This window comes from Salmo salar, chromosome ssa02, assembly GCF_905237065.1.
Source record: "Salmo salar chromosome ssa02, Ssal_v3.1, whole genome shotgun sequence".
NCBI lineage: Eukaryota > Metazoa > Chordata > Actinopteri > Salmoniformes > Salmonidae > Salmo > Salmo salar.
Genome location: NC_059443.1, coordinates 49,845,391 through 49,861,310, shown reverse-complemented (window position 1 = coordinate 49,861,310; position 15,920 = coordinate 49,845,391). Strand labels below are relative to the sequence as shown.

Genomic DNA, 15,920 nt, shown 5'->3' with positions numbered 1-15,920 from the left:
CTTGCGCTTTTCTCACACAGCCTAGCAATGTGGCGTGCTCCCTCTGCTCTTATACAGTACTAGTAATAATGATTATGGTCATTTAGCTTAGCCACAACTTGTGTAGCTAGCGCTCTCCACACATAGCCTAGCAATGTGGCGTGCTCCCTTTGCTCTTATACAGTACTAGTAATAATGATTATGATCATTTAGCTTAGCCACAACTTGTGTAGCTAGCGCTCTCCACACATAGCAACCTCTCTTAAACAGTAGCCTACTATGCAGACCCTGGCAATATCTCTGATCCAGTGCCACTATGACTATGATTGTATCTCATGGTCCAGTGGCATAAAAAAATCTGAAGGACAAACTTTAAATGGCCCAAATCCAACTGATGAGAATTATACTCAAGCTCAGCCCTAGAATACACATTTGTCCTAATAAATTCAGGGAACTGAACTGACTTCCAGTTGATCTCCGGGTGGTGCAGATCAAACTGTTGATAGTTTTAAAGTTATACATGACCTTGCCCCCAGTTACCTGTCTGGTTATTTTTTATTTAATTAGAGACTCTCGTAGCCTCCGCTGCATTATAGGAGCATGGCTGGAAAAAGCTATTTTCTTAACACTGGTGCAGAGGAATGGAATGGTGTACCAAACCATATAAAATCCATCCCTACGCAAGTGAGTTTTACGATAAACCTTAAAGGGATAGTTCACCCAAATGACTAAATAACATATTGGTTTATGACAACAATCAATGCTTTGGTTTAGTTTCCCTGGGGACTGTTCCAAGTGCATTTGTGGCACAAATCCCATTCAAGTTATGGGACCGATATTAGCATTTTTCGCACATCATATTCAAAACATCTATAAGTGACTTTGTTAAGCTTCACAATCAATTTTAGATACTTTTGGATGATTTGAAAATAATGCACGAAAAATGCTAATATCGGTCCCATGACTTGATTAGGATTTGTCCCACAAAACCATATCATGCATTGCTGTCATACCTTGTCCATAGACTGCTTACAGGGTAAGGAAACCAATGTGTCCTTTTATAATTTGGTGAACTATCCCTTTAAGAAATGGTTTATGAGCAAAATGTTTTAAAGCGACAGAGGCTAAAAGAAAGTATAATTGTATCAATGAACGTTGCTTGGTCATCTATTTTATTCCGTTTGCTCTTTCCTCCCTATTGATGAGATGTATTTTAGATGTATTTTGTTTTCATGTTGTATATTTTGGTTTTAAAGTATTTTCAAGAGGACCACAATGAAAATATGTTTTTAAACTCATCCTCCATGATTTTAATGCCATTGTACTGTATCCCATGTGTGGTTGTATTGTGTTTAAATGGTCCCTCCAAAAAAATCTATGGTAATTTAGCGTAGCCACAACCTGTGCAGCTAGCACTTTCCACACAACGCAATGTAGCGTTCACTCTTATACAGTACTACTAATATGATATCATTTCAATGCATACATTTTAGCAGACCCTTCCAAAGCAACTTACAGTACACTGGGTATAGGTTAACTGTATGTGGCCTATGCAGGAATCAAACCCACAACTATTGTATTGCAAGTATCATGACATAATTAAGCCATTGGAACCAATCAATAGTAAATTGAGTAGATTACTGCTGAGCATAGGGTGTTTGAGAGGTTTTTGTTCACTAGCAGGAAACCCTTTCAGCTTTGATGTTTGTCTGTGTTTGTTTTTTAATGTTCAGCCAACATTCTTCCTACCTATCGAGAGGTTTTGCAGAGTGCTAATTCATAAATCATAAATAGCCTTTTTTTTTTTCTCCAACACAATCACTCTGCAATTTGTTTGTTGGAACTGCCCTCAGCGCACGACCCCGGTATGCACTAAATAATTTACAACCAAAACACAGAGAATCGAGATTGGAGAAACAGGCGGCAAAGTTATTTTACAAAAAGGAACATGGCTCCACTGATATTTTTAGACAAGAAAGCGAAGGTGGTTGGGTACTTTCACAGCATCTTCCAAAAAACGGACACAAAATCTGCCTTTGAACGATCAATGCGTCATCTTTACAGTCATTAAAAGCCTTTTTGTAAAACCGTGTTTTTGTAAATCGTCTCCCTCATCCCCAACCACCCCCTGCAAGTACCCCTTGTGTTCAAATGTAAACAGCATGTCATTTTCTGTTTTCTCTAATTATCTCCTGTCATTTTCTCACAACAGGAGTCTTCTGAAATCGGTGGAGGAGGAGCTAAACCAGAGGTAGGCCCAGCTATGTCTTTCCTTCCTGTCCCCATTTTTCTCGTTTTTACTCCCCTTTCTTTCTAACTCTCTTTTTTTCCTATCCTCTCTTCTCATTTCTATCTCTCTATATATGACAGGGCTCAATTGGAAAAATAAATGTGACTTCCCTGGTTAAATAAAAGTTATTCTTATCTCTGTCTTCTCTTTCTGGACTATTTTATTCTCATCCCTTTCCCCTCATATTTTTCTCATCTTCAGCCTCGCTTTCTCATTCCCTTAATTTTTTGCTCTTCCTCCCCCCACCTCTCTCTCTCTCTTGCACTACTCAATATTTAATGTGACCTAACCTTCTGCCTCTGCTTGTCCGAGTGAAATGGACGACTAACTTGCTTTAGAACCACTTCCGTGGAGACCGGGGTGATTTCTCACCCTTGCTGAGGCGTTAAAGCCATATGACCAGTTATAGCGCAGAGGGGCTGAAAGCCAGCGGGATGTCCGCTATTGTTTATTGTAATCTTTGTCTCGTTGCGGCTAGGGTGGTGTGCTGCTAGCATCCATTCATTCTCAGCGTTAGGGTAAAGAAAATACACCTCATGCAGGAAAGATACCTGCACACTGATTTCAAATACACAAGTGACGAGCAGGTGCTAGATCGGTTTATGCTGTATATAGCCAACTCCAATGTTCGTTGTCTTGCCACACGTGATGTAATCCAAGATGGTGTAGCTGTCAGACGTTTTTGTCCTGTCGTGTCCCTTGTATATATATTTTTTTTCGCATATCTTTGTAAAATATTTTCCTAAACCTCAACTTTTAAGTACTCTCCTGCAACCCGCCTCACCCAATGTGGCGTGGATCTGCTTTTTTTTCATAAGTATTTCTATTTACTTCGGATCTGGAATCCCTCAACTGAAGCTAACTATCTACCAGCTATCAGTCAGCAAACCATTGCTAGCAGTCATCAGCTAACCTTTAGCTCGGAAAGCTCTCACCAGTTCAAACAACGTGACTCAAACCAGAGCATAACGGACCTATTATTATTATTTATTTTTTTCCCCCAGATTCCTACCGCAAACTCTGAACATCTTCGCAACTAGCTAACCGCAATCCCGGGTGACTACTCCTGGCTAGTGTTTCCATCCCGGAGCAAGCACCAATTAGCCTGAAGCTAGCATGGCCAGGGCTCTTGTGCTACCACCGAAGCCCACTCCTGGGCTACAATATCCGGACCCCTTCTACTGCCGGTACGGGGGAAGGAACCCCGCCGATCCTCTACGACTGGAATACCGACATAATCTGCCCAAGGATTCCAACAGGCCCCTCAGGCGCGACGTCCGCTGAAGGCCCATTCTGCTAACCGCGGCCTACTAGCTACCTAGAGCTACTTGGAACCACGACTGGTCTGACGTCACCGCACGAAGAGGCAAAAACAGACTTACCACCATCGTGACATCCCCCAAAGGCTAACTTCCTAGCACCGGTCTGTTAACTGCTAGCTTGCTTGCCCCGGTCTGCTAACTGCTAGCTTGCCACCCGGTCTGCTAACTGCTAGCTTGCCTGCCTCGGTCTGCTAACTGCTAGCTTGCCTGCCTCGGTCTGCTAACTGCTAGCTTGCCTGCCCCGGTCTGCTAACTGCTAGCCCCGGTCTGCTAACTGCTAGCTTGCCAGCCCCGGTCTGCTAACTGCTAGCTTGTATAGCCCCGGCCTACTAACTGTAAGCTTGTTAGCATCGGCCTGCTAACTGTCTGAATCGCCGTGTCCCCAGTCTGCCCAACCACTCACTGGACCCATATGTTCACTTGGCTACGCATGCCTCTCTCTAATATGAATATGCCTCGTCCATTACTGTCCTGGTTAATGATTACTGTCTTATTTCACTGTAGAGCCCTGCTCAATATGCCTTAACCAACCATGTTGTTCCACCTCCTACTTATGCGATGACATCACCTGGTTTAAACGTCTCTAGAGACTATATCTCTCTCATCATTACTTAATGCCTAGGTTTACCTCCAATGTACTCACATCCTACCTTACCTTTGTCTGTACACTATGCCTTGAATCTATGCTATCGTGCCCAGAAACCTGCTCCTTTTACTCTCTGTTCCGAACGTGCTAGACGGCCAGTTCGTATAGCATTTAGCCGTACCCTTATCCTACTTCTCCTCTGTTCCTCTGGTGATGTGGAGGTTAATCCAGGCCCTGTTGTGCCTAGCTCCACTCCCACTCCCCAGGTGCTCTCATTTGTTGACTTTTGTAACCGTAAAAGCCTTGGTTTCATGCATGTTAACATTAGAAGCCTACTCCCTAAGTTTGTTTTACTCACTGCTTTAGCACACTCTGCCAACCCGGATGTCTTAGCCGTGTCTGAATCCTGGCTTAGGAAAACAACCAAAAACCCTGAAATCTCCATCGCTAACTACAGTGCGGGAAAAAATAATTTATCCCGTGCTGATTTTGTACGTTTGCCCACTGACAAAGACATGAACAGTCTATAATTTTAATGGTAGGTTTATTTGAACAGTGAGTGACAGAATAACAATATTCTGTCTCTCACTGTTCAAATAAACCTACCATTAAAATTATAGACTGATAATTTCTTTGTCAGTGGGCAAACGTACAAAATCAGCAGGGGATCAAATACTTTTTTCCCTCACTATATAACATTTTCTGCCAAGATAGAACTGCCAAAGGGGGCGGTGTTGCAATCTACTGCAAAGATAGCCTGCAGAGTTCTGTATTACTATCCAAGTCTGTACCCAAACAATTCGAGCTTCTACTTCTAAAAATTCACCTTTCCAGAAACAAGTCTCTCACTGTTGCCGCTTGCTATAGACCTCCCTCTGCCCCCTGCTGTGCCCTCGATACCATATGTGAATTGATTTTCCCCCATCTATCTTCTGAGCTCGTGCTACTAGGTGACCTAAACTGGGACATGCTTAACACCCCGACCATCTAAGCCCTCAATCTCACACAAATTATCAATGAACCTACCAGGTACAACCCCAAATGCGTAAACACGGGCACCCTCATAGATGTCATCCTAACTCGCCCTCCAAATACACCTCTGCTGTTTTCAATCAAGATATCAGCGATCACTGCCTCATTGCCTGCATCCGTAATGGGTCTGCGACCAAACGACCACCCCTCATCACTGTCAAACGCTCCCTAAAACACTTCTGTGAGCAGGCCTTTCTAATCGACCTAGCCGGGGTATCCTGGAATGACATTGACCTCATCCCGTCAGTACATGATGCCTGGCTATTCTTTAAAAGTGCCTTCCTCACCATCTTAAATCAGCATGCCCCATTCAAAACATTTAGAACTAGGAATAGATATAGTCATTGGTTCACTCCAGACCTGTCTGCCCTTGACCAGCACAAACACATCCTGTGGCATTCTGCATTAGCATCGAATAGCCCCTGTGATATGCAACTTTTCAGGGAAGTTAGGAACAAATATACACAGGCAGTTAGAAAAGCTAAGGCTAGCTTTTTTAAACAGAAATTTGCATCCTGTAGTACTAACTCAAAAAAGTTCTGGGACACTGTAAAGTCCATGGAGAATAAGAGCACCTCCTCCCAGCTGCCCACTGCTCTGAGGCTAGGAAACACTGTTACCACCGATAAATCCACTATAATTGAGAATTTCAAGAAGCATTTCTCTACGGCTGGCCATGCTTTCCACCTGGCTACCCCTACCCCGGTCAACTGCCCGGCACCCTCCACAGCAACCCGCCAATGCCCCCACCATTTCTCCTTCACCCAAATCCAGACAGCTGATTTTCTGAAAGAGCTGCAAAATCTGGACCCATACAAATCAACCGGGCTAGACAATCTGGACCCTCTTTTTCTAAAATTATCTGCCGAAATTGTTGCAACCCCTATTACTAGCCTGTTCAACCTCTTTTGTATCGTCTGAGATTCCCAAAGATTGGAAAGCTGCCGCGGTCATCCCCCTCTTCAAAGGGAGTGACACTCTAGACCCAAACTGCTACAGACCTATATCTATCCTACCCTGTCTTTCTAAGGTCTTCGAAAGCCAAGTTAACAAACAGATTACCGACCATTTCGAATCCCACCGTACCTTCTCCGCTATGCTATCTGGTTTCAGAGCTGGTCATGGGTGCACCTCAGCCACACTCAAGGTCCTAAACGACATCAGAACTGGCATGGATAAGAGACATTACTGTGCAGCCATATTCATCAACCTGGCCAAGGCTTTCGACTCTGTCAATCACCACATTCTTATTGGCAGACTTGACAGCCTTGGTTTCTCAAATGATTGCCTCGCCTGGTTTACCAACTACTTCTCTGTTAGAGTTCAGTGTGTCAAATTAGAAGGCCTGTTATCCGGACCTCTGGCAGTCTATGTTTGTGCCACAGGGTTCAATTCTCGGGCCGACCCTCTTCTCTGTATACATCAATGATGTTGCTCTTGCTGCTGGTGATTCTCTGATCCACCTCTACGCAGATGACACCATTCTGTATACTTCTGGCCCCTCTTTGGACACTGTGTTAACTAACCTCCAGACGAGCTTCAATGCCATACAACTCTCCTTCCGTGGCCTCCAACTGCTCTTAAACGCAAGTAAAACTCAATGCATGCTATTCAATCGATCACTGCCCGCACCTGCTCGCCCGTCCAGCATCACTACTCTGGACGGCTCTGACTTAGAATACGTGGACAACTACAAATACCTGGGTGTCTGGTTAGACTGTAAACTCTCCTTCCAGACTCACATTAAGCATCTCCAATCCAAAATTAAATCTAGAATCGGCTTCCTATATCGCAGCAAAGCATCCTTCACTCATGCTGCCAAACATACCCTCGTAAAACTGACCATCCTACCGATCCTCGACTTTGGTGATGTCATCTATAAAATAGCCTCCAACACTCTACTCAACAAACTGGATGCAGTCTATCACAGTGCCATCCGTTCAGTCACCAAAGCCCCATACACTACCCATCATTGCGACCTGTACGCTCTCGTTGGTTGGCCCTCACTTCATACTCGTCGCCAAACCCACTGGCTACAGGTTATCTACAAGTCTCTGCTAGGTAAAGCCCCACCTTATCTCAGCTCACTGGTCACCATAGCAGCACCCACTCGTAGCACGCGCTCCAGCAGGTATATCACACTGGTCACCCCCAAAGCCAATTCCTCCTTTGGTCGTCTTTCCTTCCAGTTCTCTGCTGCCATTGACTGGAACGAACTGCAAAAATCTCTGAAGCTGGAGACTCATATCTTCCTCACTAGCTTTAAGCACCAGCTGTCAGAGCAGCTCACAGATCACTGCACCTGTACATAGTCCATCTGTAAACAGCCCATCTATCTACCTACCTCATCCCCATACTGTATTTATTTATTTATCTTGCTCCTTTAAACCCCAGTATCTCTACTTGCACATTCATCTTCTGCACATCTACCATTCCAGTGTTTAATTGCTATATTGTAATTACTTCGCCACCATGGCCTATTTATTGCCTTAACTTACCTAATTTGCACTCACTGTATATAGACTTTTTGTTTTCTTTTGTTCTACTGTATTATTGACTGTATGTTTTGTTTATTCCATGTGTAACTGTGTTGTTGTATGTGTCGAATTGCTGTGCTTTATCTTGGCCAGGTCACAGTTGCAAATAAGAACTTGTTCTCAACTAGCCTACCTGGTTAAATAATGGTGAAATAAATAAAATAAAAAATGTTTGGTAAGACAACACAAATAGATAGCTAGACGCAGTTCAAAATAAGGCGTTGACTGTTTCGGGTGTCTTCTCTACTTTCATCTTTGTTGATGAAATGGCACTTACAGAAGCAGGGCACTCTCAAATGTTGGCCGGTTCACTACTAAAGACGTCAGCATGCTTCAGTCGGCTAGGCGAACCGAACGAGTGTGCTCGCATACTCCCTCAAAAGACCTCTGCTTGAAAAACAAGAAAATAGCGGAAATAGTACAGTTTGTTCATTTTGAGACGCCATAGCCAGTATACGCTTCCTCAAAATAGTCCGAATGAATCCAAAGTAACACAAGAAATATCATTCATTTTGCCGAGGAGATCTTAGTCGTGCAATTTTACATCCTAACTAAGGTGTTTGGTGCAGTATTTCTCAACCAAAATAATTGCATGAAAACAAGTCACCGCTCGTTCAATGACAACAGACTTTACTGAGGAATCCCTACTGTTGAACAATGACTGATGAAGGGACGTAGACTTCGGCTACCAACTTCAGTTTGCCTCAAGGGAAAAAAATGTGTGCCCGAAAAAAACCCTCACCGATGTCCAAAACAAAGCAATATATGCACAGACTCTTCCGATCGGTTTCGGCTGGGAAGCATTCAGACGCCTTAAACCTGTTGAGGACAGACGTTCGCGGGAACGCCTCGCCAAATATCCAATGGTAGAGCGTGGCGCGAAATACAAAAACCTTAAAAATGCTATACCTTCAATTTCTCAAATATATGACTGTTTTACACCATTTGAAAGATAAGACTCTCGTTAATCCAACCACATTGTCCGATTTCAAAAAGGCTTTACAGCGAAAGCAAAATATTAGATTATGTCAGGAGAGTACCCAGCCAAAAATAGTCACACAGCCATTTTCAAAGCAAGCATATATGTCACAAAAACCAAAACCACAGCTAAATGCACCACTAACCTTTGATGATCTTCATCAGATGACACTCCTAGGACATTATGTTATACAATACATGCATGTTTTGTTCAATCAAGTTCATAGTTATATCAAAAACCAGCTTTTTACATTAGCATGTGATGTTCAGAACTAGCATACCCACCGAAAACTTCCGGTGAATTTACTAAATTACTCATGATAAACGTTGACAAAATACATTGACAAAAAACAAGTATTTTAAGAATTATAGATACAGAACTCCTTTATGCAAACGCTATGTCAGATTTTAAAATAGCTTTTCGGCGAAAGCACATTTTGCAATATTCTGAGTACATAGCTCAGCCATCACAGGCTTGCTATTCAGACCTGCCAACGTCGGGGCAGCCAAAACTCAGAATTACTATTAGAAAAATTGGATTACCTTTGCTGTTCTTCATCAGAATGCACTCCCAGGACTTCTACTTCAACAACAAATGTTGTTTTGGTTCCAAATAATCCATAGTTATATCCAAATAGTTCCGTTTTGTTCTTGCGTTCAGGTCACTATCCGAAGGGTAACGCGCGAGCGCATTTCGTGGCATAAAACATTCTAAATATTCCATTACCGTACTTAGAAGCATGTCAAACGCTGTTTAAAATACATTTTTATGCTATTTTTCTTGTAAAATAGAGATAATATTCCAACCGGGCAACGTTGTATTCATTCAAAGAGTGAAAGAAAAAAAATGGTGAGGTCTCGTGAACGCGCACTGTCCCCAGGCAGTCCACTTACAAACTCTGCTGCTGTACTTTGCCCAGAGACAGGAGACACGTCATTCCGCTTTCTGAAGGCTTTAGAGAGCCAATGGAAGCCTTAGAAAGTGTCATGTAACAGCACAGATGCTGTAATTTCGATAGAGATGCAACAGAAGGACTACAAATTGTCAGACGGGCTACTTCCTGCCTAGAATCTTCTCAGGTTTTTGCCTGCCATATGAGTTCTGTTATACTCACAGACACCATTCAAACAGTTTTAGAAACTTTAGAGTGTTTTCTATTCAAATCGACTACTTATATGCATATTCTAGTTTCTGGGCAAGAGTAGTAACCAGATTAAATCGGGTACGTTTTTTTATCCGGCCGTGAAAATACTGCCCCCAATCCACAACAGGCTTTAAGGTAGACCTCGCATTGAAATTAACAATGGTGCATAGTATCACATTTCACTGTTGAAATGTTTTGGACATGAGGTGCCTACTAGCAATTCTTCTACATTGGACAGGAGAAGAGCATGCATCCCACTGCTGAAATTCTGTTCAATATGATTGTTGTTATTGGGTGGATCTTTCCTCATCTCTCCAAAGCCCTTAGAAGGGAGTGCTCAGCTGATTTTGAGCCACGATTGAGAAATGCCTGTCTACCACTGTACCTCTTCAATTCAATACAACTACAAATAATTGTATTGTATTAATCCCAGAGGGGCAATTACAATTACAAAGGCATTAATAAAGTTGAATTGAAATGTACATCCCTCTTCTCCCTTAGGGGACACGAGACTCATTTAGATGATAACGATGATGATGGTGGTGATGATGATGATTGTGGTGATAATGATGGTGGTGACCACGATGATGAAATGCAACAGTAAGTCCTACTGTCTTCAACCTCTTTCTCATTTCAACTTAACAACTGTCCTCTTAACATTTCATCTATACATTTTTCGTTATGCAAATTATAGGAACTGGCTACTCTACCGGGAGCCAGGTTCATGTTCATTAAGTGTTTCTTATTGGACAAGTCCAGGTAGTCCGTCTTTTTATTTACTGTGTTTTCTTCCATTTGATGCCTAATAATGCCAAATAGTGCCTAATGAACGTGACCCAGGATATACACGGAGTGTATGAACACCTGCTCTTTCCATGACAGACTGAATCCAGGTGAAAGCTATGATCCCTTATTGATGTAACTTGTTAAATAAACTTCAATCCGTGTAGGTGAAGGAGAGGAGGCAGGCGAAAAAAAAGATTTTGAAGCCTTGAGACAATTGAGACATGGACTGTGTATGTTTACCATTCAGAGGGTGAATGGACAAGACAAAAATATTTAAGTGCCTTTGAACAGGGTATTGTAGCAGGTGACAGGCCCACCAGTTTGTGTCAAGAACTGCAACGCTCAACAGTTTCCCGTGTGTATCAAGAATGGTCCACCACCCAAAGGACATCTAGCCTACTTGACTCCTGTGGGATGCATTGGAGTCAACATGGGCCAGCATCTTTGTGGAATGGTTTTGTTGCCTTGTAGAGTCCAGCCCTGACGAATTGAGGCTGTTCTGAGGGCAAAGGGATGGGGGGTGCAACTCAATATTAGGAAAGTGTTCTTAATTTTTTTGTACACTGTGTTTTTGATACACAAAGAAGGATATAACTATTAGTACAATAGGTTGTTCTAATAGTTATGCCCTATCTCTCTCTTAGTGCCAAGGGCTCCACAATGCGGCCCAAAGAGCCTCCACCACTGCCTCCCAACGTCAAGGTATGTATTCTTCAAATTACTCATTGTCCATCGTATGAGACTGAGAGCGTAGTGTTTTCTCACATATTAACCTGCAAGATGATCTATTTTCTACAGTGCACACACAGGAATCCTTTTGTGGCACCGCTTTAAATGTAACATAGTACAACATTTGTTTATATTTCCTATAGCCCTATTGTGTGCAATAGAGCATAATATTTGAGATATTTCTTGGTGTGACTTTACATCTAATGATGATGTTTACATGTTGACGTGTGTGCTTTGATGTCGATCCTGTAGCGTTGGGGGTCAAATCAATTTCAACGTATGATTTTATTTTACAAATGTCATTTGTTTCAATTCAGTTGACTTCATTAAATGGGAATTTACCAGAACCCTGATATCCTATCTCTTTGTTTTGTATTTTGCTCTTAGCCCATTCCCATTCCACAGGATGTTGCCAACTCCCCTGCACACCATGGCTCCCCTGCTCACCATGGCTCCCCCGGTGACCATGACGACCACGGGGGGACCATAATGTGTTGTCCAGCCGCCGAGAGCCCCGCCCGCTCTGCCACCCATGTGCCGCCCAGGCCGCCGCCCCCCAGACTCCCCCCGCACAAGCAGCTTAGCTTAGGTAGGTAACGTAGTTTAAAGGCATGCTCACAAACTGAATGGGTGCATTCTGGGAGATGTAGACAATTCTGTCAGAAATGCATTAATGCGGGTTTTCTTATCTCCCCTGTACTTAATTGGAGGACCAAAGCTGTGGTCCCCTTGAATGAATGAATGAATGAATTAATTAATTAATTAATTAATGGGTGGGTGGGTGGGCGTGAGTCGAATGAATGAATGAATCAGTCAGTCAGTCACTTCAATTCATCACAATACCAACCACAATACCAAACCTGTACCACTTAGACAATAAGTGTGATGATGCTGAGATAAAAGCTACCACTGTTTTCAGGGATCTCTCCTTCCTCCTTCCAACCCTGACAACATCCTCAAGAGGCTCCACCCCACCTCCTCCCTGTCTTAGCCAGTCAGCTTTTCCAAACTGGACCCTGTGTGTGTGTGTGTGTGTGTGTGTGTGTGTGTGTGTGTGTGTGTGTGTGTGTGTGTGTGTGTGCGCGTGTGTGTGTACACGCGCGGTTGCCAGCTAGTATTTATAGCCTGTCAGTTTAATTAGGAGCAGTGGTGTGTCTGGTGTTGTCATGCGATAATGTCACACACCCTCACTGCCACATGAGTCACCCTCCAATACACTCACACAAACTTCCCCAGTTTCCACATCCTGCCCACTTCGAGTAGTCTGGTGGCAGGGGCCAACTTTCAAACGAAGCTGACTGTCCCTCACGTGTGCATCTCAATAGTTTTCCTCCCCTCATCAGCTTTCCTTCATCTGCCTTTGACGTGAAAGAACTGGACTAGTACCTGGGCTATTCCCATCCTATTGCATTCGCCTGTCCTGTTGTTTTCAGATATGCCAAGGTGAAGGAGAAGAGACGAGGAGTGGACGCCACTTTAGACTATTGAGACAAATCTTAGTTTAGTTACTGTGGGGATCTTAGTCTTATCAGTGTCTTGTTGTAGCACAATTGTTGGAATTGCTCAGTTCCCACAGAGCCACATATTCTCTTGCTTCCTTTTCACTCTCCACAGCACCATTCAGATTGTGGCTATTGGGGAATCATTTAAATAAATAATGTAATATTTAAAAATAAATCAATAATTAAGTTCCCTCCTAACAGGCAATGGTTTCAGCCTGTCAGAAGTGAGCGGGGATGCTGGTGGTGCTGAGAAGCAGTCTACTATGCCACCTTGTGTCACCACGAGGAAGGACAGGAAAGAGATTCCGGTAACATCACAGTATCAAATCGAATTTATTTATATAGCCCTTCTTACATCAGCTGATATCTCAAAGTGCTGTACAGAAACCCAGCCTAAAACCCCAAACAGCAAGCAATGCAGGTGTAGAAGCACGGTGGCTAGGAAAATCTCCCTAGAAAGGCCAAAACCTAGGAAGAAACCTAGAGTGGAACCAGGCTATGAGGGGTGGCCAGGCTGTGCCGGGTGGAGATTATAACAGCACATGGCCAAGATGTTCAAATGTTCATAAATGACCAGCATGGTCAAATAATAATAATCATAGTAGTTGTCGAAGGCTAATAGTAATTTAGCCTTGGTCAGAAGCTGTGAGTAAAAATTGGTGGCGACACTTTTGGTGAATTTTCTGTATATAATGCGCTTAAAGTGGATTCTGTCAAATCCATAGTGCATTATAAGACTTCCTGTAAGCATTATGTGTTAAACATACAGGTAGTAAAGTGCATTATATTGATAACCGGTCATGGCTGTCATTAATTCATTAATATCTATAATGAGGTGATCATTATGTACATAATGTGTTATTGCATAATCTATTCATAGTGCATTGCACAGCGCTGGTTCATAGAAAGTGTTATTTAAAATGTTTGACCTTTTCACATTTTTACATATATGTGTTACCTGAAAGTAAGTTATTTGGTGAATAATTAATGTAAATGGTGATTAATTCATTAACATTTCCTAACAGCTATGATAAGACTTAAATTTTCATTGCAAAATAGATAATTATGCGGTTTTGCATTATGACTAAACATAAATCTTCTCATTCTTCTTAGAAGTGGATTTTTATTTGCACCCAGAGCTCTGAACAAAGAGCATTTATTCTATGTTTACCTCGTTAGTTACTCATTAATAAGCAACGACTCAAGAATTAAAGATCACTTATAGTTCATTCAAAGTGCTACCATGTCATTCCCAAGATTTTACAGCACTGATAAAGGCAGAAGGATACCATTGTTAACACATAGAACTCTATAAGATCCACATATTATTTTTATATTTAGTAATATTACAGTATAATATACAGTATATTTTAACTATGATTGTTCATTATTTTATGCTGACCTTGGTATGATGATGTCATTTCCTGTTTCCTCAGAAACCAATCAGTAATGGCCTTCCCCCCACGCCAAAAGTCCACGTAAGTCTTAACACCCCTTACCTGCTCTTACACACACGCATTGTCAAGTAGAAAACTATAACTCTGTACAGTAGGAAAAAGCAAATGAGCACTAAGATACAGAAACAAAAGCACAAATGTGTTTATTACACATTCATTATCTAAATAATTTATGTGAATTGTAATTAATTCATTAGCAATCTAAAAGTAGTAGTGTTGAGTTCGTAACACATTTGTAATTACCGCAACCCTCGAGCTAGAGATCCTGCCACAACTTTGTTTTAAAATAAGCTATTTATTATATTGGACTGAATTTATAAAGGGTTTTTCCAGGTGCTCTACATTGATCAACTATAACTAAACATCTACATTCCTCTACATTTTGTTTTCTATTTTCTTTCGCTGCACAGATGGGAGCCTGTTTCTCCAAAGTCTTCAATGGCTGCCCTCTAAAGATCCACTGTGCGGCGTCTTGGATCAACCCCGACACGAGAGGTGGGCCTCGTGCCAATTCATTTCTGTCTAACTGCCATGGACCCTGATTCCATCAATTGCAGATAACAGGAAACTGTATTTATGCTGTATTTTAAGGACAGATCATGTGGATTTGTGTCAATGTTCAATGACAATGTCCGCAAGGGTGTGGGGTGTGCAGGGTCTGACAGACAGATCGCGGTTAATATTTTGACCAAACCCGCTGTGCGATTTACCTTTATCTGCAATTGATTGGATTACTTTATTTTCAGTCTCGCGCTACCAGGCGTCCCACTGTATTCTTGTTCGAGAAAGGCTTGGAGAAACCTAGAACAGGAGTCTAAGCTAACTTGATTTTCGTCTTTGTCTTACCCCATGTCTTATTTGCAGTTTGCATTTGCTACTATTAGTTTCCTTCTTAGGCAGAGTCCTACGCAATGTGTGTATTGTCCAAGTTTACCGGTCTCTCTCTGTTATAATACTTAATTGTTTCATTCTCTGTTTTAGACCAATACCTGCTATTCGGTGCCGAAGAGGGCATTTACACTCTAAATCTCAACGAACTGCATGACTCCTCCATGGAACAGGTCAGTGTCTCATTATTTCATTTGTATTATCTTTTTGTCAGTAAATTTCAATTGTTGTAACTGCTTCCAATGTTTTTACAGTGTAATGTATAAAACATAATCTATGTATTTATGTGAAGTTTGAAATATTCTCTATCACATCATATTACAGATTATAGTTCAATTTGAATGCTTGCTTCTTTGTGACGTAAGTAAAGGATTTGAGGTTTGAGCCACAAGGTTTTATCCACAAGGATTTGAGGTTTCATCCAGAACTGGTCAGACACGGATTATGATTTAATTTGACCACCTACAGAACTATTAAAAACAGATACATTTTTTTATTTCCTAGCTCTTTCCCCGGAGGTGTACGTGGCTTTATGTCATGAGTAATAGTCTGCTCTCCATATCTGGTAAGGATTCATCATAGAAACCTGTATTGCCACACATTGCTAATATATCTCAACAAATAACTGTAGTGCACACAAAGTTTTACGTTGTTTGTTTGTAGTTTCCAGAATAGAATAGATTCTCCAG

The 15,920-nt window shown here is 42.0% G+C and overlaps 1 protein-coding gene across 6 annotated transcripts in view; it reads left to right on the top strand.

The window, feature by feature from the left end:
- Positions 1–15,920, top strand: part of LOC106585154 (mitogen-activated protein kinase kinase kinase kinase 3) — a 116,996-nt gene that overhangs the window by 93,011 nt on the left and 8,065 nt on the right. For 4 of the 6 annotated variants that reach the window (XM_045705361.1, XM_045705350.1, XM_045705364.1 and 1 more), the window contains 10 exons: positions 2,192–2,230; positions 10,371–10,469; positions 11,300–11,357; positions 11,772–11,973; positions 13,088–13,194; positions 14,323–14,364; positions 14,754–14,838; positions 15,325–15,404; positions 15,556–15,591; positions 15,736–15,796. In XM_045705361.1, the coding sequence (XP_045561317.1) occupies positions 2,192–2,230; positions 10,371–10,469; positions 11,300–11,357; positions 11,772–11,973; positions 13,088–13,194; positions 14,323–14,364; positions 14,754–14,838; positions 15,325–15,404; positions 15,556–15,591; positions 15,736–15,796 (809 nt within the window). The remainder of the gene's footprint in view (positions 1–2,191; positions 2,231–10,370; positions 10,470–11,299; positions 11,358–11,771; positions 11,974–13,087; positions 13,195–14,322; positions 14,365–14,753; positions 14,839–15,324; positions 15,405–15,555; positions 15,592–15,735; positions 15,797–15,920) is intronic. The other 2 variants (XM_014171069.2, XM_014171052.2) reach the window with 1 other exon arrangement.